Source organism: Onychostoma macrolepis, chromosome 06, assembly GCF_012432095.1.
Source record: "Onychostoma macrolepis isolate SWU-2019 chromosome 06, ASM1243209v1, whole genome shotgun sequence".
In the NCBI taxonomy this organism is placed as follows: Eukaryota; Metazoa; Chordata; class Actinopteri; order Cypriniformes; family Cyprinidae; genus Onychostoma; species Onychostoma macrolepis.
Window position 1 is genome coordinate 12,080,081 of NC_081160.1, and position 21,859 is coordinate 12,101,939.

General features: G+C 37.0%; 1 protein-coding gene across 1 annotated transcript in view; it reads right to left on the minus strand.

Annotated features, from left to right (window-relative positions):
- Positions 1-264: 264 nt before the first annotated feature.
- Positions 265-21,859, minus strand: part of ube2o (ubiquitin-conjugating enzyme E2O) — a 62,702-nt gene continuing 41,107 nt past the window's right edge. Inside the window, exons 4-20 of the mRNA XM_058778655.1 lie at positions 20,804-20,901; positions 20,541-20,604; positions 19,498-19,641; positions 19,216-19,325; positions 12,553-12,703; positions 12,017-12,119; positions 11,509-11,854; positions 9,688-9,842; positions 9,372-9,484; positions 9,172-9,294; positions 8,755-8,844; positions 8,379-8,649; positions 6,764-7,237; positions 6,094-6,230; positions 5,753-5,956; positions 5,388-5,445; positions 265-3,861 (exon numbers count right to left, since the gene is read on the minus strand). Of these exons, the coding sequence (XP_058634638.1) occupies positions 3,113-3,861; positions 5,388-5,445; positions 5,753-5,956; positions 6,094-6,230; positions 6,764-7,237; positions 8,379-8,649; positions 8,755-8,844; positions 9,172-9,294; positions 9,372-9,484; positions 9,688-9,842; positions 11,509-11,854; positions 12,017-12,119; positions 12,553-12,703; positions 19,216-19,325; positions 19,498-19,641; positions 20,541-20,604; positions 20,804-20,901 (3,390 nt within the window). The 3' untranslated portion in view covers positions 265-3,112. The remainder of the gene's footprint in view (positions 3,862-5,387; positions 5,446-5,752; positions 5,957-6,093; positions 6,231-6,763; positions 7,238-8,378; positions 8,650-8,754; positions 8,845-9,171; positions 9,295-9,371; positions 9,485-9,687; positions 9,843-11,508; positions 11,855-12,016; positions 12,120-12,552; positions 12,704-19,215; positions 19,326-19,497; positions 19,642-20,540; positions 20,605-20,803; positions 20,902-21,859) is intronic.

Below are 21,859 nucleotides of genomic sequence, written 5' to 3' on the forward strand. Positions count from 1 at the left end.
TTTACCGTTCAACTCCATGTTTCTGGAATGAGTGTCTGACTTCTTTTCAGTTTAAATTCTTGTATCTAATATTGTCAGAATAATGTATTTTTTTCCACACTTGAACCTTTTCTATTGGAAAGTCAAAGCAAAAAGATAGCATTTCTTTTCTTTTTATTATTTTTTAATAAAAGTTTGTTCAAATGTGTTTTTCTTCTGATTTTTTTTTTTTTTCGGATGGACAATCAATTCCTGAAAAAAAAAAAAAAAAAAAAAAATGGACAGGATAGTTACAATATTTTGCCATGGTTCTGCTTGCAAAGAATTTAATGCTTCACTTTTTACATTGTTTAGTGCAACCAAAATAAATGGTATAATAATGATAATAATAATAATAAATGAAATAAAAATACAACACACTTTAATACACCCCAAGCATTCACATGACCACTTAGGACTCAACTGTTTGTTAAATATAAAATCTATATGTATAGTCATGACGTCTGTACAGAGAATTCAGGCTACAAATCATATGTTTATTAGTTTACCAATACAGGCCACTGTGGAAATGTTTACATTGTACAGTCAAGTCTTGTGTAGCCGTTAAGGCTTAAAGCAACATGTTACATGCTTTGGCTATTACCTCTCCTCATAATAGTGATTAAATTCAGAGTTTTGTACACATACACAGAAAATAGCTCAGAGTGTAAGGTTGATGTTCGTTTCTTGCTTGAGACTTAGCTTCACATTTCAGTACTAAAATGCATGAAATTTACTGAATATGAATCATGGAGGGCTGCATTGGTGAAAGTGTGTAGTGGAAGAGAGACTTAAGGGTTTAATCTCTTTCAACTGAGGCAATGTGCACATGAAACTGTTTGATAAAGCATTTGTACTCTCCAAATGCCAAACTGTAATAAGCTACAAATTCAAAAGAAAACAAGTTACATAAATCTTACTGTCAGCAACTTTTATGCATGGAAACATGTATGAGAATATCTTATCTTATTCAAGATGAAACAAAGCCATCAGCCAGAGATTTCTTTTTCTTTTCTGTCTTTCAAAACACTTTTACTGCTGATTTACTGCTGTGCGCAAGTTAGCATTTATTATATCTACACATCTGGTATCAAGCCCAATTGCCAAACTACAGAAAAAAAGCAAGCTGGATTAAGAAAAGAAGAGAGAAAGGGAAAAAAAACAAATAATTCAGCCAGCTGCTCACAACTCAAGTATAATTATGTGCAATCACTTCTGTGCGAAATTAAGAAAATTAGTAGGATCTGTTAAATGTAAAACAGCCTGATGATATAAAGCTGTGTACTTTTCTCAAGTATTGCATCACAATGAGCAACAGCACATACAAGACATGTGAGAGCTGTCTGAAGGCTGTGCTTTAATTACAGCTGGCCTTATGTTGATGTAAACAAAAGAGTGAGGTCTAAACTGCTCATTCTGAAACTAGTCTGCTGCTTCCCAGTGGTCTGGAGAACCACAGCACCAGGATTAACATGAAGCTTCTAAATCACAGCATCTAAATCATGTCACAGAGAAATATATGATATTGGAAAAAGTTGGTAGTTGATTAAATAGTCACCCCCAAAAAATGTATATTAGGCAAATATACAAACAAACCATTTCACAGTTGTCTATAAAGAATACGACTTCTTGAATTGTGCTTGTGAAAATAATTACTAACATTTGCGCCTCTCCATCTTAACTAGTGCGATTGATGGGCCCCTTAACAGAAAATGCTAGGTATAACACGATAAAAAGGGTAACCTAGGGTCAAGCTTGAAATCAGTTTTAAGGCAACAATGTTTGACAGAGGAAAGAATTAGGGACGTGACCGGTCGAACTTATCAGTGTTCAAACAAAAAACCTTTATGCAAACACAGCTCAAAACATCTGAATCCTGGCTGCTAAACCTCTTAAAGTAATTTTTTTTTTTAATTAGTTGATTCTCAGGACAGGTAAAACAGACCTCTGGGTGCTTTCTCACATTTAATAGAATAGATGACTGACCTGCCTCATACTAAAGATCCCACTGTTTATTTACATATATGTAAACTGGATTTATGATATGTATGCATTTATGGCAAAAGTGTAAGAAATGTTTTAAATAATGTACTGTACAGAGAATAATAGTTACTAATGTTGAAAAGTTTTCTTTGTTGTGCCATGGAGGGGGAGGGAAAAAGAAAGGGGATGTTAGATTCCAGTTTCAAGAGAAATAGTTTAGTGTGTCTGGTTGCTTTGTTGTATTTAAATGTAAACTTGACACTCAACTTTAATATGATTTCTGTGCAAAACACCAGCAGGAATGATCAGGGGTCTGTACAGTATAGATGACTGGGCAGTTGTACAACTTTGACTATATTTTGGATCAAAAAGCAAGTCACCAACATTTTTAAAAGAATGATGATACTGCTCAAGACTGAAAGTTAATGCAATGTTAGCAGCACTAACATGAAAATATGAACCAGAGAGCAAGTCATGCTGGGAAATAATTATTTGTTTAACCAAGGACAACAATCCCACATCTGATCTGAAGCTTTTTGGAAAAACTAACATCCTTATTTTTTTCTGTAAATGAACTTCTTTCAACCTGTGCAAACCAATATGTGGTGAGAGTTTGATGGTGATCCCATCAAAAAATAGTCTCTGTCCTCCCCATAGTAGCAAATGACAATGCTTAAGACCATTTAGGAGCACCCCATCGCACAATAAATCCAATCCCTCTGGTACAGTTTTACCCATAAATCTTGAAAAGTCACAACACAACAAAAGCTTCAGTCATGCCTCAGTATCTTTTAAAGTCTCACATCCATCTGTTTTGTCCATTCTTCCCTGAGAGAGCAGTGTGGCGGCAGGGTGGTTGTTAGGGAAACAAGATAGAAGCATATGAAATTTCAACATTGTTTTAATGGAAACAAATAATGTGTGCTGCCACCCCATGACCAATGAGAGGCAACAAAAAACAAAGCAACTAAAGATGTGCTATGAAGCAATTAACAAAGGCTGCTAGAAACATTAGTGACCTGATGAGAAAGGATTAAAGGGGAAAAGCACAGCTCTTGGGTTGAATAAAGTGTGAGAAAAGAAAAAAGGGGAAAATTACACTGGAGGGCGATTATTTGTTTTCAGGAATGCCAGCAGCTGTGAGAGTAGCACGATACTGCTGCAAAACTACACGCATGCTCTTCACAAAGCCTTTGGAAAGAGGGAAGAGTGGGAATCCAATGTCTGGATAGCCACTGCGCTCTGGAAGGAAGCTGCGATAGCTCTTTCTCCGTTTCTTTGGTCTCACAGCCGGCTGAGACTCCTGATACGGTTTTATATTTTGTTGTGATGTCACAAAACCCAACACCCCTTCAGAACCTTCTGTTATTTCTGATCCTGCACCACCCACAACTGAACTATCACACTCCGAATTCTGGCTCAGGTCCCGCTGCCCACCTGAACCAGGAAGTCCACTGGGCCCCACTGTGGAGGGACTGAGACCCGAGTCCTCAAGCTCATCTTCGCTTCGCACATCCTGCTTGCTTGGGCTGCTGTGGGCCAGAGCGGATGGGATCTCTTCTAGAGGTTCTCCATGGAGGCTTCCAACACCACAACGTAAAGCACGGTCAGTCACTGCCCCATCCAACTCTAGCCAGGACTCCAGCCGATGGACCAGTCGCCATCCGCTACAGGCAAAGTGCTCACAGATCTCCTGCTGAAAGACTTCCACAGGCTGCTGAAGAAGTTGAGTCATTGACTGCACCATCTTAATAAGTGCCATCTCGTTGTAGCAGCGGCTGTTCTCGTAACCCTCCTGAAGGCCTCGGTCACTGTCAAAGCCAGCCTCATTATAGTATGGCTCATTGACCAGGATCAGACCTGAAGGGGTGGAGACAAAATATTTACACAACAGTGCAAGAGAGAAGTGAAGAGGGCTTCTAATGAAATCATAGATTCAAAATTACATTTAAATTATGTCATTTCACATTTTCACACATCTCAAAAGCCGAGTCTTCAGGTCTTAGTCGTTCGTTCTTTTGTCATGTGATGTGACAATGGTATTGGATACAGAAATTAGTTAATTATTCCAATCTTCATTACAAACACACACACATATTCAGTTTTTTAAGAGTTATGTGATGCATTTCTGGTCTCAAATTGTAGCTTTTTATTTCTTACAACTTATACTTTTGTGAATTTCTGTCATGATGGTTCTTTTCCATAACACTGAATACGAGTAAGAAAGAGTTGATTAATGCTTTAAACGTCATCCGTATGATGAGGAAAATTCACTTTGATAAAGCAAAGATGCCTACATATAATAACAACAGACTTAAACACAAACATTACATATTGTTACTGAGCCAGGAAGCAGGCTAGTGACAAAAGAATGAACAGCTCAAACCTGAAGACTCGAGAGGTGAACTAATCATTTCTGTTTCTTGTATAGACTGCATAGCATTTGCTGAACGAAAGACTCAAACCTGAAGACTCGAGAGATGAATTAATCAACTCCGTTTCCGATACAGACTTTATAGCTTCAGCTTACGGGGATGTGATGTGACAAAAAAATAATGACTCAGATCAGGAGGTGAGGGAAACTAACAGACTGCATAGCCTCAATTAATTAATTATTTCTGTTTCTCATAATTTGGCCTTGGCTGCATTATAGTTTATTTTTATTATTCTAAATGTGATCAACATTAGTAAATAAGTAGATGGTGAATTTAGCTATTAACATGTAACATTTTAATTATATTCTGCTAAAATGAATGAAATGACTTGAAAAAAAGAGAACAAGATTCAAAGATCCGAGTCAGTAAAATGATCTGAACTTCCCATCATTAGCTCACAGAGTTCAGTGGAAGCATGTTTGCGAATCCCTTTAGTATTCAAAAAAAAAAAAAAAAAAAAAAAACACGACGTAGATAAGAGATTGTGCAGGGTTTTCAGCTTAACTGATAATATCGCTTCTCAGAAGTTTGTTTTTATACGTTTATGCTCAAAAACAAGCAACAAATTTGTTACTGCAGAGTTTCACACAGTGCTTTTTTGCAGTGTTTTTAATTCGGTTATCATTTGAGGCTGCTTATTTGTCACCTATGGTATCAATTTAGTATCAATGATGAGGTATTAGATTTTGGCATCATACCGAAGCCAAAATTGTGGTATCAAGTCCTGCTTATTACCTTAAAGCAATCCGCCCTTTTAAGAGAATTTCACAGATTCTTATCAAACTTCAATTAAACTAATTAAGTTTCAAAAATATTCTGCATTTCATTTTTTTGTCCATTATAACAACAATTATTACAGTACAATAATAACAGTGCTGACTGGGTTTAAAAAGTAGCCCCTAACAAGCATACAAGCATAACTAGCATAATAGAAGTAGCTTTTAAATCAACCTTGTATAGAGATAAGCACTTGCAGTAGACTGGATTTGCTGGTCCATCTCTCAGTACCCTGTGAAAGGAAAAAAAACAAACAAAAAAAAAACCTAGTCAATATTGAACAAATATTCAAACTATGCAATGGAGGGTACCAATTATTTTGTGCTAAATCTAAATTGTGCATTCCACAATTTCATTCCAATGATCAGAGAGAATTTAATAACCATGTAAAACTAAATTTAGGATATGACCCCCTGAAATAACAAAAAGTAAAGTCATCCAACATAGTGACAAAGAAGAATGATCAAAGGGAGTGCAAATAGGTTGCTAGTGCACGAGTATTTTACTCAAAAATTAGATCAGAGACTAGGTCAGCTTACCTTTCCAATCCAGGTGCCAAGAAGACTGACACAAACCTTCCCATTGTCATACAGGTTTGGGTTAAGTCGACCGCTGCACTGAGAGAGGTAACGGAAGAGAGGAGGAACAGCAGGATATATATTAGGAAGCTGGATATCAAAAAGGAAGAGTCCGTCCTCATAGGGAGTGCGGTTAGGGCCCTTAATGAGAGCTGAGAAAAGGTCCTGAAGAGAAAAACAAGAAAGGTTAATTGAAGAATCCTATCATAATTTTTTGAGGAAATGTTGTTTTTCAAACATTGCAAAATTAACAAAATCCAACAACCAAACCTGTTCATAAAAAGATAAAAAGGCACACTCACCATTCTGTCCTCAAAAGTCTTCACCATGATGCCATCAGGCAGAGAGGTGGCCAGCAGGGCCATTTCTTTCCTTACAGTGCTAAAGAACTTCTTTGCCTCTGCTGGCTGGAATTCCATTTTTTTAAATGAGTGAGTGTCTATGGTGAGAAAGAGGAGTCATTTTAGAAAGCTTCTGGAATAAATCTTAGGCAAGATTTCTTGTAGCTTAAATAGTGGTGCTGATTAGGGCTTGGCGATATATCGAACACGATATTCATGCGCATCTCGTCAGTAAAGCCGGTTCCGTGATTAGCAGTAAATCTCCATCACCTGTTTTCAAATAGAGCGCCATTTAATACACAGAGCCTTAGTTCGCTGACAAGCTATGTAATATTGCATTCATTATCGAAGGCAATTCATCTGCGATAATGAACCCAATATTGCGTAGCTTGTCAGTGATCTACGGCTCTGTGTATTAAATGGATATATCGCCCAGCCCTAGTGCTGATAGCTCTGATTAAAATGTAAATATGTAACTTCAATACTATGTAAGTCGCTTTCAATAATTTCAACAGATTATTATCATTATAAATCATTATATATTGTTCAGATGAGAAGGTACTATATATGCAGTCAAGAATTCTAAATGTTTTTTGTTCCTTAAAAAAAAATGGTTTGCTGGTATCTATACCTGGTGCCCATTCCAAAACAGAAAACACTTCCCCTTTAGCACTGGTGAAGGTGACACCCGGTTTGCCTCCACTCTGTTGACACAAAACCGGCGTGTCACTAGGCCACTCAGAACGCACAGGCGTCTGTGGTTCAGCTTGCACTGGCGCTGTCACTTTTTCCTCCTCAATGGCAGCCTCCATTTTATCTTCTTCTACAATCGCCACATTGTCTAGAGTTTTCTTCAAGTTCTCTTGAAGTTTCTTAATGTCATCCAAAAAGCGTTTTTCTTTTGTGGGTTTGGCATCGGCAGGGGTTGTGGCAGCACTTGTGGCTGATGGTTCGGCAGTGGGAGAGGTCGGTGATCCAGTCCAGAGCTGCTCAACAGTCATGTTCTTTAAACTTTCCAAAATCTTCAGGGCTTCTTTAAGCTCACGGAAGCCACGTGGCGGAGTCTCTTTACTGGGTTTCTCTTCAGGTGCAACTCCACCTCCACCTGAACAAGCAAAAATAAAAATAATTGATACAAAGTGTTCAATGTACCCTAAGCAATGAGCAGAGGATATCTGCAGTTCACTTGACAAAATTCAGTATTTAGTGTTGTCTATCTTTGATGTCGCAGAGAATCCCAATGTCCCACACAGGTACCCAGACAACCTAACAATGCCACTGATGATGTAATCACATCTCTATGAAAATATAAATTATACTTTTATATATACACATATAGAATATATTTAGTTTTATGTAAAAACAAAATAATAATAATATAAAAGTATAATATAATTTATTATAAAAATGTGATTTAGTTTTAGTTGTTTAGTAAAAATATACCCGAGGCGAATTAAGCTCAAGGTGGTGCACAATAACTACTGGTAAATTTGACAAACATTTATACAGTCTGGAGTCTCACTTACAATGGATAAACACTCTGTAAGGTCTATACTGATGGGAATTTTGGACGTTTGGCCTCTATCCATTTTGCTTCTCTTGTAATGTGAATGTATTTAATGTCAGTGCACTAAAGATTACTGCATTAAACTATACATTGCAATTATAGCAAATGACAATTTTAGCAAATGAATAAATCATGTAAATGAAAAAAATTCAAATAATGAATAAAACACAAATATAACAAATACATTAAATTATAAATTAAAATGCCCCATCGGGACAAGACCACAGAATCAGATAAGCCGTTTGCACAATCTGACATAGCTGGGGTTGGAATTGAACTGCGGGTTTCGACTGGCCAGAGGAGAAATGGCCCCCCAACTGAGCCTGGTTTCTCCCAAGGTTTTTTTCTCCATTCTGTCACAGAGGGAGTTTTGGTTCCTTGCCGCTGTCGCCTCTGGTTTGCTCAGTTGGGGACACTTAATTTCTAGCGATTATCGTCAATTTGATTTCACAGATACTATTTAAACTAAACTGAGGTAGACAATGACATCTCTGAATTCAACAATGAAATGCCATTAACTGAAAATTGAGTGTTTAATCTTATCATTATACATTACTGACACTCTATCCTCCAATTTGATACTGTTGAGTGCTTTGACACAATCTATATTGTTAAAAGCGCTATATAAATAAAGGTGACTTGACTTAAAGAGAACATTTTATCTGGTACTTAATTCTACCTCCAGGAAGTTCAGGAGTGGGGACAGCTCCTGGTGAGTCTGTAGTCGTGGAGGCATGCACGCCATGGGTTTTGCCATCAGCATTGGCACCTGTGGTGGGGGAGGAGATTGGGATGGTTTCCACACCACCTGGTTCCTCTTCCAATTGTCCATTATCTGTCTCCCAGCTATCACTCTCATCTTCCCATTCTTCAGATGAGGCACCACTACTGCTGCCCTCTGCAGAGTCATAATATGTTTCTTCAATCTCAGATTCGACATTATACAAGTGCTAAGAGAGAGAGAATAAATAAGTGTTAGTTCTAGGGTATATAGGTGGATGTGTGCTTATGCAGTAGCAAGATCATTACATCAGTTTGAGTAAACTGGTGCATACCTGTGGCAGGACAATTGTCTTAGAATTATCAGCCCACACAACCTCCACTTTACTGCTCAGATCCACCCTGCACACTTGGCCAACAGATCTCTACAGGACAGTTGAGGCAAGGCATTAAAGCAAAAGGAGAACGAAAACCAAAGAACACAAAAATTGTAAATAACAAGATAGAACTATCTAACTACCATAGAGGCACCAAGGCATATTGTCCAAGTTTTAAATAAAAAAATGTGCACTTGAATAAAATTTACTATGAGGTGCTGCAGAGAGATCAAACTCCAAGCAAAACTCATAGAAGAGTCAGCAGGTACATTTTAAAATTACATAACAGACTCACTTGATACAAACACACTGACAATGTGGTAAGCCTGGAAATGTTCTCTTAAATTCTCTTAAAATGCAAAACTATTTTTGTACCTCATATTCACAGTCCTCTGTGTCAGAGTTGCCAATCCTTATGACGATATCCGTTGTGTGGAAATGGAAATCTGGATGATCAGCAATGTCATAAACACTAACGTCTTCCTCTTCCCCAATCACCTACATAAACAAGCTTAATTTGTTAAATATGAAAACAGACAATCCCACACACCTCTTGATGCTAAAAATGAAAATACCTCAACATCGTGGCCTGCAGCATTAAGTTTGACCCACTTGACTGCACAGGTTCTGGCCTTATGGTCACCTGACTGAATCACCCCATAGATGCCTGGATCCTGAAGAGCCTGGGCTGCAGGAGCCACAATCAAGCAATTTATTTGAATTTCAAGTGAGTAAAAAGCAAGATTTAATCACTTGTTTTGTCTAAAAGATATAACTGCCAAGTCAATTGTAATCAACCTAATAAGGACTGCTCCACTAAATAAGGGCATAAAACATGCAAATCAAAAGCCATATTGAAAATTGCACAACTGTGTTAAATATAGAACATACGTCGTTTGTCTACAACGTAGTCTCCAGGGCAGAACTCATGGTTGTCCAGGTGCTGGATAGGGATCAGGTCATTGGACCGTATCCCTGTCTCCAATCGACCATCCTTCCACATCACATCTGCAGAGGTTACAGTGGAGACAACCTCGACTGCCACCCTATGCACAAACAGACACACCATATAAGAGTCTATTTAATTAATGTCTTATTAAAAAATATATATATATTGACCCTCTAACACTAGCGCTCTCTATCTCTACTTGTTTTATTTTAAAAAACGTGTTCTCCATTCTTTTTCTATTCTATCTACTTGTATTCTTGTTTATATTATTTAAAAACAAAACAAACAAACAAACAAAAACAGTGTATTGCGTAAAACTAACCGAGACTTGTCACAGCACTTGCATATTATTGCTCTTTTGTTGGATTTGATTGTTTCTATTGTCCTCATTTGTCGCTTTGGATAAAAGTGTCTGCTAAATGACTAAATGTAATGTAAATGTGAATGTATTTCATTTGACAGAAATACATGAAATGAAATGTTGTGAACCTTTAGATGGGTCTTATAATATCTGATCTTATTTTTTAAACTATTAACATGGTCTTTAACAATTAACAGGTGTATTATGTTTTTAATATTACTATTAAAATATTGTAATTTGTGGTATTTTCTTAATATGATACACAATTGCCTCTCTCCAAGTGAGCTTTCAAGAAAATGACAGATACTATAAATGCACATCAAGAACATTTTCAAAAGGACAAGGAGTCTCCTGAGTCATACTCTATACAATGGAAGGCAGGTGAATGCATACAGAGCTCAGCAAGGTTGTCCCTAGTCTCACTGCATACAGATCAAAATGCTATTTTTTCGTTACTGCATATACATCAAAATGCTAACTGCATCCACAGGACCACATAACAACACGCTCAATACAGGCAGGGAATCGTAACCATTTTGGAGAGATCCTAATTTGGAAACCTGCAGTTCAGGGAGTGACTTTTAGACCACTCGCCGGCGACTCATTTTGACTAATTCATTCAAAAGACATGGTTCATAAAAGTCATCCGTTTACAAACTGGACTACACAACACTGTTTAAAAAAAAAAAAAAAACACAGAAAATGTACTGGTAATTTTCTGCCAGGACATTATGCAGTAATGGTTTCTGGACATTTCTGTTAACCCTAAAACACAATGTAATGCGCAATTAAGTACAAAATTTAAAATACAGGAAAAACACCTGTAGAAATAAATGTTTTTTATGAACCAACAGTGTAATGTGCCATAAAATACAGAATGGTTTTGGGATGAGGTGATATTTAAAACACAACAGTACATAGCTTATCTACAGCACACCCCCAATCAGGTGTTGGCTGCTTGAATTGCCTGCATTCAGCATTCAAATGTTGTCCAATGTTTTCCCTTGTCTTATCTAATCTCCTGATGCTTTAGTTTTTCGCTTAGAGCATAGTTCAGAATGGGCTATCTGTAAAGTTTTTGGTGCTACACCTATTTATCCTTTTACTGCTTTTTAGTAACCCTTTTATATATGCAACACCACATGGCTCACACTCCTAGTTTAATTTGTTAATATGGGCACCAAAAAAACACTACTCATGCAGTATGTGTAAGACAGGCCATATAACCCTATCCAGAATCGAAAGGTCAATAAAATCTATTATTTAGAATTGTTTGTCAAATGTTTACATGATATCATGAGTAATTCTGCAGGTATAGCACTATGATACACAACACAAAACAGCTGGTCTAGATTTTAATTTTGAACTCGGAAATCAATAAAACATTTGTGGATTCTTTCACCTGTCTCCTGGTTTAAATTCGCGTGAAAACTTAGTTCTCTTCTTCTTGTGCTTTCTCTTTAGGTTGCGTATAGAGAGGGGGATGCTCTTTTTTCGAGTCGGGCCACTCTGCAGTGAGGCTGTTGAGCTGGCAGAGGAAGTGACAGAACTGGTATCATCTGTATCATCCCCTGGCTCCTCATCTGACTCTTGTTCCCCCAAATGGGCCCATTGTCCCTGAAGAACATCCAGTGGTGGCTCTTTTCCCTCCTCCAGAGCATCCTGGCATGGAAAAGGACCATTGTTGGGGTAGCATGGAACAGAATTATCATCAGGACAGTCCTGTTCCTGCACTGATCTCTTTTCACCTGGAGAATAAGACATGGTTCAAAAAATTTGACAATTTCTAAAGAGTTACATAATCGGATACCTATTCAAACAGCACACTGAAGCAACAATTACGTGGACCATGCTGACTATTGACAATTCAGTTCAGTTTGTAGTTTACAAGACAATGACAAGTGCAGTACCTTCCGTGCCCTCCATTTTCTCTGTTGATTCTGAATTGTTACTCTGTGTGTCTGCATTTTCTGTAATTGTCTTTCCCACTTCCTTTTTAAACATTCTTTTTAACTGAAAATGAACAAATAATGATCAGAAAACAAGAAACGAAACACCATTTCTTTTCATTTAGAAAACTAGTTAGTTTTGACTAACACCAGGTTAGTCATCATATGTCAACTAATCGATTAAAACACACACGTTTCAATTAAATAAAAATTGCTTCGGGTTTTTAAATAATAATTCAAGATAGATATACAGTCCATAAGCTAAATTACAAGCAATAGCATAACATAACACAAATGAAGATACAAATGAAGTAAACAGTGTTTAAATCTTTCTAACAGCATCATGTTCTGAAGAAAACTATCAGAAAAACAAAAAGAAACAAGTAAACATTAATACAGACAGATTCAGTGTTGACAGTTTAATAGAACATTAATGTTATTGTTCTTCTGTACATGTTTGATTGTAGATGTAACAGCTATAACAACATCAACTATACCTTTCGAACAACAGGGTCCTCAGGGTGAGCAGGTGCCCCCTCTGGACCCTCACAGGTGATCCGTGTAGTTTCACTCTTGGCAGGAAACACATACAAGGCTCTCTCTCCAAGCTGCCTTTGAGTATGATCAAAGTAGCCTAGTCGCTTCACCCTGCACATAAGAGAAAATCAAGAGAAAACAAACAATCTGATTATAACATGTGAATGAGTAAACCTAGAGAAATAAGCAAGCAACAACTTGTCTGAGTGTCGTCTATTAGATCAAGTAAATCATACTTTGAAGCACTCAGTTCCCTGTGCATTAGAGCTTCGTCTATTAGATCAAGTAAATCATACTTTGAAGCACTCAGTTTCCTGTGCACTAGAGCATTGAAGTATGCTACAAAAAGGGTTGTCAATTCAGAATTTAAATAAAAAGAATTTAACTAGTCTGAATAAAAAAAATTAAAAAGACTTCAGCTAAACCAGCAAAAACTGGTAGCGTAACCACAGGTGCAGATTTACGTTTCTGCTGGTGGGTACCCAACCTCCATAACACTTAACCCCCCACTCCACGTTAATAAAGTTAAAGGTCTCATGACATGCTGCTTTTTGGATGCTTTTATATAGGCCTAAGTGGTCCCTAGTACTGTATCTAAAGTCTGTTTCCCGAAATTCAGCCTTGGTGCAGAATTTCAGCCACTATGAGCCAGTCCCACAATGAGCTTTCCTTAGGACGTGCCATTTCTGTGTCTGTAGCTTTAAATGCTAATGAGGAGGAGAGAGGCGGGGCAAGGTGGAGGGTGGGTGTGTGGCCTTGACCAGCTTGCGCTACCATGCGCTAATGTTGACAGTGGATGTATCGCAATGGCTCGTAGACGCACAGTCCTTCAAGCTTTTCAGTTTGACCCAGAATCTGATCCGGATGGAGAAGCACCGGATGAAGAAGTTGCAACTCAGCGGCTACAGCAGGACGTCTCCGAATGGTTAGTTTAAAATATTGTGGATACGGTACTTTAGTTGTTTGTTTATGTATGCTGTTTCAGTTATTATCATGTAGCTAATGCTAGCCATAGGCTCGGATGAAGGAACTAAAAAAATACTTCGGTGTTCATTTGTACATCCAAACACTGAGCAACTGCCATGCTTCGCTCGTTTGCAAGCCATGATGTCTCTCGAGGAAAAAAAAATATTGCGCTTGCCTTGCACGGTAGTAGCTCATTTTCTCATGGGCGGGCAAAGCAGAGAAAGGGGAGGTAACCTTTCCCCGTATGACGACATAAAGGGAAGATTCCAGATTGGGCCATCTGAGCTTTCATTTTCTCAAAGGTGAAGCAGGATACCCAGGGCTCGGTTTACACCTATCACCATTTCTAGCCACTGGGGGACCATAGGCAGGCTAGGGGAACTCATATTAATGTTAAAAAACCTCAGTGTGAAATTTTCATGCCATGGGACCTTTAACATTAGTCAGTCTTATATCATGTTCTTTATTATTTATCAGAGATGTTGAAACCAGAGATTCACATCGGAGTGCATTCAGCATGCTTCTGTTTTTTAAATAATCCAGATAAACCAAATAATCCACACATAAAATGAAACCATCAGATGCATAAGTATATTCAGCAGCGGCGCTCCTATACGCAGAGTACGCAGTTTGCGTAGGGCACCAACTTATAAAAAATGCAGTAGGCTACTGTAGGCTAAGCACACGTGATGCGCCATTCCCGCATCTGTGCCCACGACCGCTCACGCCTCATGTTTATGTCACCTAAATGCAAATGATCATAATTTATGGCCAACTATGCCCATGAAAAGACATCAGCAATCCGGCGCCGAGAAAAGAAAAAGAAAAAAAGATGAAGCATCAATGAGCCTGTGCATCACTTTCAGTGAAACAACAGGCTTTAAAAATGACTTAAATTGCATTATATAAAAACAATGAGGCAATAATAATTGGTTAATTAATAATTATATGGTTTCATTGAATACCACTATTAAAATACATAATGTAATACAAAATAAACAATTTATGTACATAATATATTATTACAAATGCCTGCAAAGGTAGCCAAAGGTCTGGTAATTGCTGCTGTTACACTTACAGGACGATCAAGTCCTTGTTTAATATTGACCAAACATTTAATTAAAATATCCACTTAATCTTTCATTTTTGGCCACCTTTTTGCGATAGAAATGACAGCCTCTATAATTTCTTAAAAAACAAAACGTGGACATCACAACCCTTACAAATATTAACCATGGTTTTATCCTAGTAAAACTGCTTAATTTTCTTTTGCGTGATTTCTGAATGCTTGAGACTATAAAATCAATCAGACAACTATATTAATAAAATCATAGAGTTATAAACTCGAATTGCATGATTCGAGACTTGACTCGGACTCGAGTCCCAAATTTGAGGACTTGTGACTTGACTTAGACTTTTACATCAGTGAATCGAGACTTCACTTGGACTTCAGCCCTGTGACTCCGCAAGTCTTCATCTTTAAACAAAAAACAAAACAAAAAAAACAGTTCTGATCAATACAGGCTAGTTACTGAAGCATATTATCAGACTGTGAGCAGCTTTTGGCACTGAGCCAGAGAGGGACTCGCTAAGTAAGTGCTTGTTAGTGTTTTCACCCACATAATGTTTAGGATATTTAATGTTTTAGACATTTAAAATACACAATCATCACTAAACCACTTATTACAATAATAATAATAATAATAATAATAATAATAATAATAATAATAATAATAATACTACAAAACAAGAAGAAAAAGAAGTATATTGAATGTACATTGAAACAGCAGTGGCCTAATAATAGGCTAAACCTTTCAAATATAATTTGAATTTTTCACGTCAAATGCTTGTAATGTAGCCTACATATAAAGTTCACTCTGCTCTTCCTGTTTACAAGCCACTCACTCAGAAATGGATGAATTGACGTGTTGTAAATCCAAAAGGCTCTATTACATAGCGCACATACAGCCCCTAAACTAAGCCATCAACTTTGATCATTATGAACTTGATTAAAACACAAAATACATTTACTTGCATAAATTTGTGTATCTGAATAGCTACAGTTTTGCCGTGAATAATTTTAAACCTGCTGAACATTGTTTGTTCCAGACATGTTTGGTTTAGGCTACTTGTGGCCAAGAGACATAGCCTATAACTTGTAAAGCCGACATATTAACTCAACCCCTAGAATTATTAAAGGAGACATATTATGCCACTTTATACAATATGTAATATAAGTCTCTGGTGTCCCCAGAATGTGTCTGTGAGGTTTCAGCTCAAAATACCCCACAGATCATTATATCATTTTGAAAATGCCTATTTTAAGCGGAAGCAGTTAAATGCAAATGCACTGCTGCTCCCCGCCCCATTTTCCAGAATAGAGCTGTGCCATTACAGCTCGTATCTGCTAAAAAACATTTGTTTCATTTGATTATAGCGCTGAAATTATGTGTTTTAAACCATATTAGTTTAAACTTCTGAGATACGGTTTTCTGAGTGCACACATCCAAAGCAAATGGACAGAAAGCGGCTGTCACAGCATGTGAGTAACGTTACTAAACTAAGTTCTCATTCACACACGAGTTTACATTAAAAACACACGAGTTACAAAAACATAATTGTTCACAAACAATGATTCATTCCTCAATGAAACACCACTAATTATTACATCTTTATAATTATACTTATTAATGACTTTAAATTTACTGTAGTAATTAATACAGAGACACTAATTTGGGCAAATAGCATTAATTACTTGTTTAGGACTTGAAGCTTTAAGTTGACGACTTGCAACTCAACTTGAACTTGCCTGTCTTGACTCGGGACTTGACTTGAGACTTGAATGCAAAGACTCCAGACTTACTTGTGACTTGCAAAACAATGACTTGGTCCCACCTCTGAATCATAGCCATAGGTAACTGTCTAGAATTACAATTGTAATTTGTAAATAAAACAATTTAATTACAATTTATTTACTTTTATATTTTATTAAAGTTCTATTTTGTCCCTTATAGTAGTTTTTTTTTTTTTTTTTTTTTTGAGGAAATAAACTTAGAAATGATACAGAAGGATTTTTTTTTTTTAGTTTTCTGTAAGGGGTAGGTTTAGGGGTAAGGGACACAATTTACAGTTTGTACAAAATAAAAATCATGTCAAAAGTCTATGGAATGTCCCCATAAAACATGGAAGCACAATCCTTCTCTGTGAATGTGTGCGTGCGCACACATTATGTGTACTGTTAATGAAGAAGATTAATATATTTTTCCAGAAAAGAACTACTCATTTAGCCAGTTTATGAGCTGATAGGGACAAAATTACATTCCTCCTCATTCTCTGTGGCATAATAACAATAATAAAAATAATAATTATACTGCACATTCTTTGAGTTTTTTCTGAGCTTGTAAAAACTGCCCAGGATGACATGAACGCATCATATTTCTGATTATGCATCTGAGCACATCTCCACCCTATAGCATGATATTACCTGAACAAAAGTGGTCTAACTGCACAATGTTGCCAACGAACAAAAACAACAACACAGTTTTAGTATATAAATAAAAACAAAAAGTCTTTCAATAATTAAACATGCTTCCTTACATATTAATGGACATGCATTTTTTTTTTTTTTTTATAAATATAGTTATTTAAATTTAAACATGTTAAAAAGTGATGTTTATCTTATCAATTTCTGGCACTATGCCCCATGTGGCTTTACATCCTAAAAGGATTGGCCCACACCCCCAAAAAAGGCGACATCCACTTTAGAGCCTCATTTCATTGAACAGACATGTCAGGTGATATTATGTGTGTATATTTTTAATTTAAAAAATTAAACGGGCGGTGAGAGGTTCAAAAAGGTAGTTTGCTGCTATGCCATAGAGAGAGTTAAGTCAACAAATGTTATTCGTAATAAAAAAACTGATTTGGCTTTATTAAAATGTGTGCCTCATCTACTCATTAAATAAAATACATCTAAATAAGTGGTTTAGATGACCAAAGCACAAAGTTTACTTGTATAATTAACATTTTAATTGATTGGTCAGACATTTACACATTCATAAATCTGGGATTATGTTAAACGTGTCATGGAGTTATGTTATGTATGTTGAATATGAATATATAAACAAGTGTATGTGCACAGTATCTATAACTACGCTTTGCATCTGCTTTCTGCTGATTGCTGAACGACATTGACTCACACGCTAAATGACTGTTACGATCCTCGGCATCTGCATTTTGTGTGCCTTGCTTTGTGTATGTGTGTGTGCAGGGGGTCATCGTGATTGGTGGATCTGGAGTTGGCTGGCCTTAAGCCGGGCTCAGACTACAGGAGTTTTAAAATCCATTATGAAATCTGGTTGCAGCACACTCATAAGGAGAATCTTTGCAGATCATCTACCCTCAAATCTTAAACATGCACACACTACAAAATATGAAATTCGTGGCACATCACACACTACAAGATATTATTAAGATTATCATGCCAGATGGAGCGCGATTTCACCAGCTATGTTTACATATGTTATCTAGCATGCTAGCAGCTTTCACTCACCCCATACTTTCAAAACTGAGGCGATTTCACCCCAGAACTTATCTTTCTCCTTATCGGTTGTGATACGTTTTCAACATAGTATACAGACAATCGTGTTACTACAAAACTTCAAGCAGCAGTTTCCTCCATCCAGGAGCCGTACAGCAGCTGTTTTGCGGTCGCGCATTGGCTGTTATAAGTGCTGACGTAATCATATAGCCGTCATCATCCCGATTTAAATCCTAAATATCAAACATGTTTGATATGATCGGGGGGGCCCCGATTTGTGCGCTAGAGGATCGGGAGGTGCAAAGTTCTATCGGTGAACGCCTCACATTAGCAGATAATCCGCGCCGAACATCTGGACCGATCGAGGTGCTCGACAAGATTTTCCCTCCGATTTTCGGGAGGGGGAAATCGGGGCTAAATCAGGCTAAAAATCCTGTAGTGTGAGCCAGGCATTAAAAGGGCGGCGCTTCCAGAACATGGAGAGCTCATTTTGGTGTTTGCTGTCGTAGCGTGAGGAGCTCTGGATTCCACCTCCATCAACAGATCACCACATTTATATACATACATACATACATACATACATACATATACACATACACACACATATATACATACATACATACATATATATATATATATATATATATATATATATATATATATATATATTATTATTAGCTGATTATGACCTACACTCTCATTCATTTCATTCATGAACGAGATGTACCAGTTTGTTCAATTCATTCACAAATGAGATCTCGCTCTCGTTCAGACTCAAAACAGTGTGATGGGCGTATTTGTTCAGTAGATCCAAGTATTTTGTGAATGAAAAGAACCAGTTGCTGAACGATGATGATGAACAGGAGCTCGGTTCGTGTAGTTTGGCATATTTGCAGCAAAGAAAGAAATTTACACTTTTCCATTGTAATGAAAACTGACCAACTACTGTGTTTTAGACTTAGTTTTGTGGTATATTTTGCACTTTACAATTTACTTGACTACTGTACAGAATATTGTACGAGTCTGAACGAGAGATTATGCCTATAACTACAAACTATAAATAATCAAAATGGTAAACTGTAGAAAGCTGCATAGATTTTAGCTGCATAGATTTTACCTGCATAGATTCTCCTCTGTAATGGTTGACGGTGGTGGGAAGACACTGTCTGACCCCTTTGGAGAGTAACTTTTCGTAATCCACGTCACTTTTAGCTCCACTACCTGAACCTGTAATTGAAAAGATTTCATGTACGAGACATTTACAACTAGAAATATAAATGGCTAAAACATGTTAAGACACAGTAGCAAAAGCTTGGTTTGGTTTAGTTATTTGCTCTAGTCACAAATTCCCAATCACAGGACTCTTGTTTACATTAGTGAGTCAAATTTTCAAACTTACCTCCTCCACAACAACTCTGAACTTGCTCTTCTTACTGAGAACTGGCTTCACACCATACAGCCATTGCACATTAGCAAAAACCTTTGAGGGCCCGATCAAAACCTGACCCGGATAGAACCCATAGGCATCATCAAAGAACAAACCCTGGAGTAAAAGGCAAAGCAACATTTCAAACTGAGACAATCAACAAGCTGTGTAAAACAACTGCATAATCAGTGACCAAAATCATACATCACGTTATACACAATTTTATAACAGTTAATATTAATATATACTATTTTGGACTGAAAATAGTGATTATTTTTTTGATACATTATTAATCTGCCTATTATTTCTTTGATTAATCAGATAAAAATCCAAGGTGAACAAACATAACACAAAAAATAAAAAACCCTGCTTGCTTACCACTTTGAAAGCAAAAGTTAATATCACTAGATGACAAAAACAGATGCACAAACTAATGTTAACTGGCACAGGAGACACAATCTGAAATACTATAATTACATCCATTAAGTCCCTTCACTGTTGCTGGCCTCATAAAAATACAATTGTGTTATTTGTAGAATTTGAACCTCCGTTTATTGTCCAAAAAGAAACATTTTAGAAAAAAAGTATAAAGTGAAAATTATTGCATTCCTTTTTTATTGGGCTCCATCTGTTTGACGCGCATGTACAAATTGTGCCAAATTTCAACTCCCTGGCAAATTATTACCCCAACCCCTCCTAATCCTAAACCTAACAATACTGGGGGGGGGGGTAGTAATAATAATAATAATAATAATAATAATAATAATAATAATAATCTGGCAAGGGTCAGATCACCGGCACTCATTAAGAGAAATTTGGGAAGTTTACGGGAACTCACTAGCTTTCAGGAATAGCATATATGCAAAATGGAAATAATCATAATAATCATTTATTGCCATGCCATAATCATAATCAAATGCCATGCCATACTGCCCAGCCCTAATGAACATTATATCAGAGAAAACAAGATCCCTTAACTAATAATGCAAACAAAAACACAAACATTGAGCACCTACCACATCACTGACGTGAGGGTAAATATCGTAGAGTTTTGCGCCGTCTTCCTCACTCATAGAGCATCTACAATGAAAAAATATATTGTATTGTATTGTTGTATCATATCCTATTCAATCAATCCTATAAAACTGTTGCATTCTTTTTTCTCTGCTACTCAGGTGCACTTGAACAAGATATGTTCAATATGTTTAGCTTCATATTTATAGATACTGCATAACCCACAGTGACATGAAGAAAAAAAAAAAAAGTGTGATCACATTACCGTGCACCATTGGAAAGCTTCACAACGATTTGGATGCTGAGATCGTACACCTTTCCAAGCCAGAAGTCATATACAATGTAGTCACCATACATAAAAGACTGCAGATATGTACAAAACACAAATACTTAGTTAACTGTTAGTCATCCCATTTTAAGAGTGAAAGAGTACATTCATTACAGTTTCGCCCCAAGAATAAATTAGGTTAAATGCTTTTTTTTAAGTGCTCAATGGTGATTGAGCAACCCAGTCAATGACCCTAATGTATCCTATAATATGTTGTCCAAGAACTTTGGAAAAAATAAAGCCCCACAAAAATCACAATTTAAAAACCACACTTCAAATTGGGGATGAGGTACTTTTCTGCATGGCTATTTAGGTGCTCGAGTTTGTTCTTTAATGACAGCAAAGATTTTCATAGCAACTCTCTCAAACAAGTTACTATGTGGTTATGAACGTAGCATCTGATCATAGTTTGAAGACTTGACCCCTAGACCCTACTTACATCTGAAATTCTCCAACTGTGATCCTCACAGGTTGTTTGGCCTCTTGACGACATATGCTCTCAATGTCAAATGCAGAAATGTTAATTCACGCATTTATCACCTCAAGGCTGGATTATTGCAGTGCATTACTGGATTGTTGCCCTACAGCCTTAAACTCCAGCTGGTTCAAAATGCAGCAGCTAGAATTCTTATTAAAACTAGGAAGTATGATCCGGTTCTGTTAGCACTGCATCGGCTCCCAATTTGAAATCATATGTTTTAAAATCTCGCTGATTACTAAAGTACTGAATGGTTTAGCCCCTCAGTACTTGAGTGAGCTCCTAAAGCATTACAGTCTTTCACATCCAGGCTGCATTAATTGAGACAACCGGAATTGGGAACACGTCCCATAATGCCCAATGTACTTGTTAGATCATTAAAAAGAATGGCATCTATGCTTATGGCATTTCACTGCAGCCCCTGCCATTATATTAGGGGGCACCCCGACCCCCTTGAAGGTCAAGTTAATTTTATTTAATTTTAATTTTATTTTCTTTATAGCGCCAGATCACAA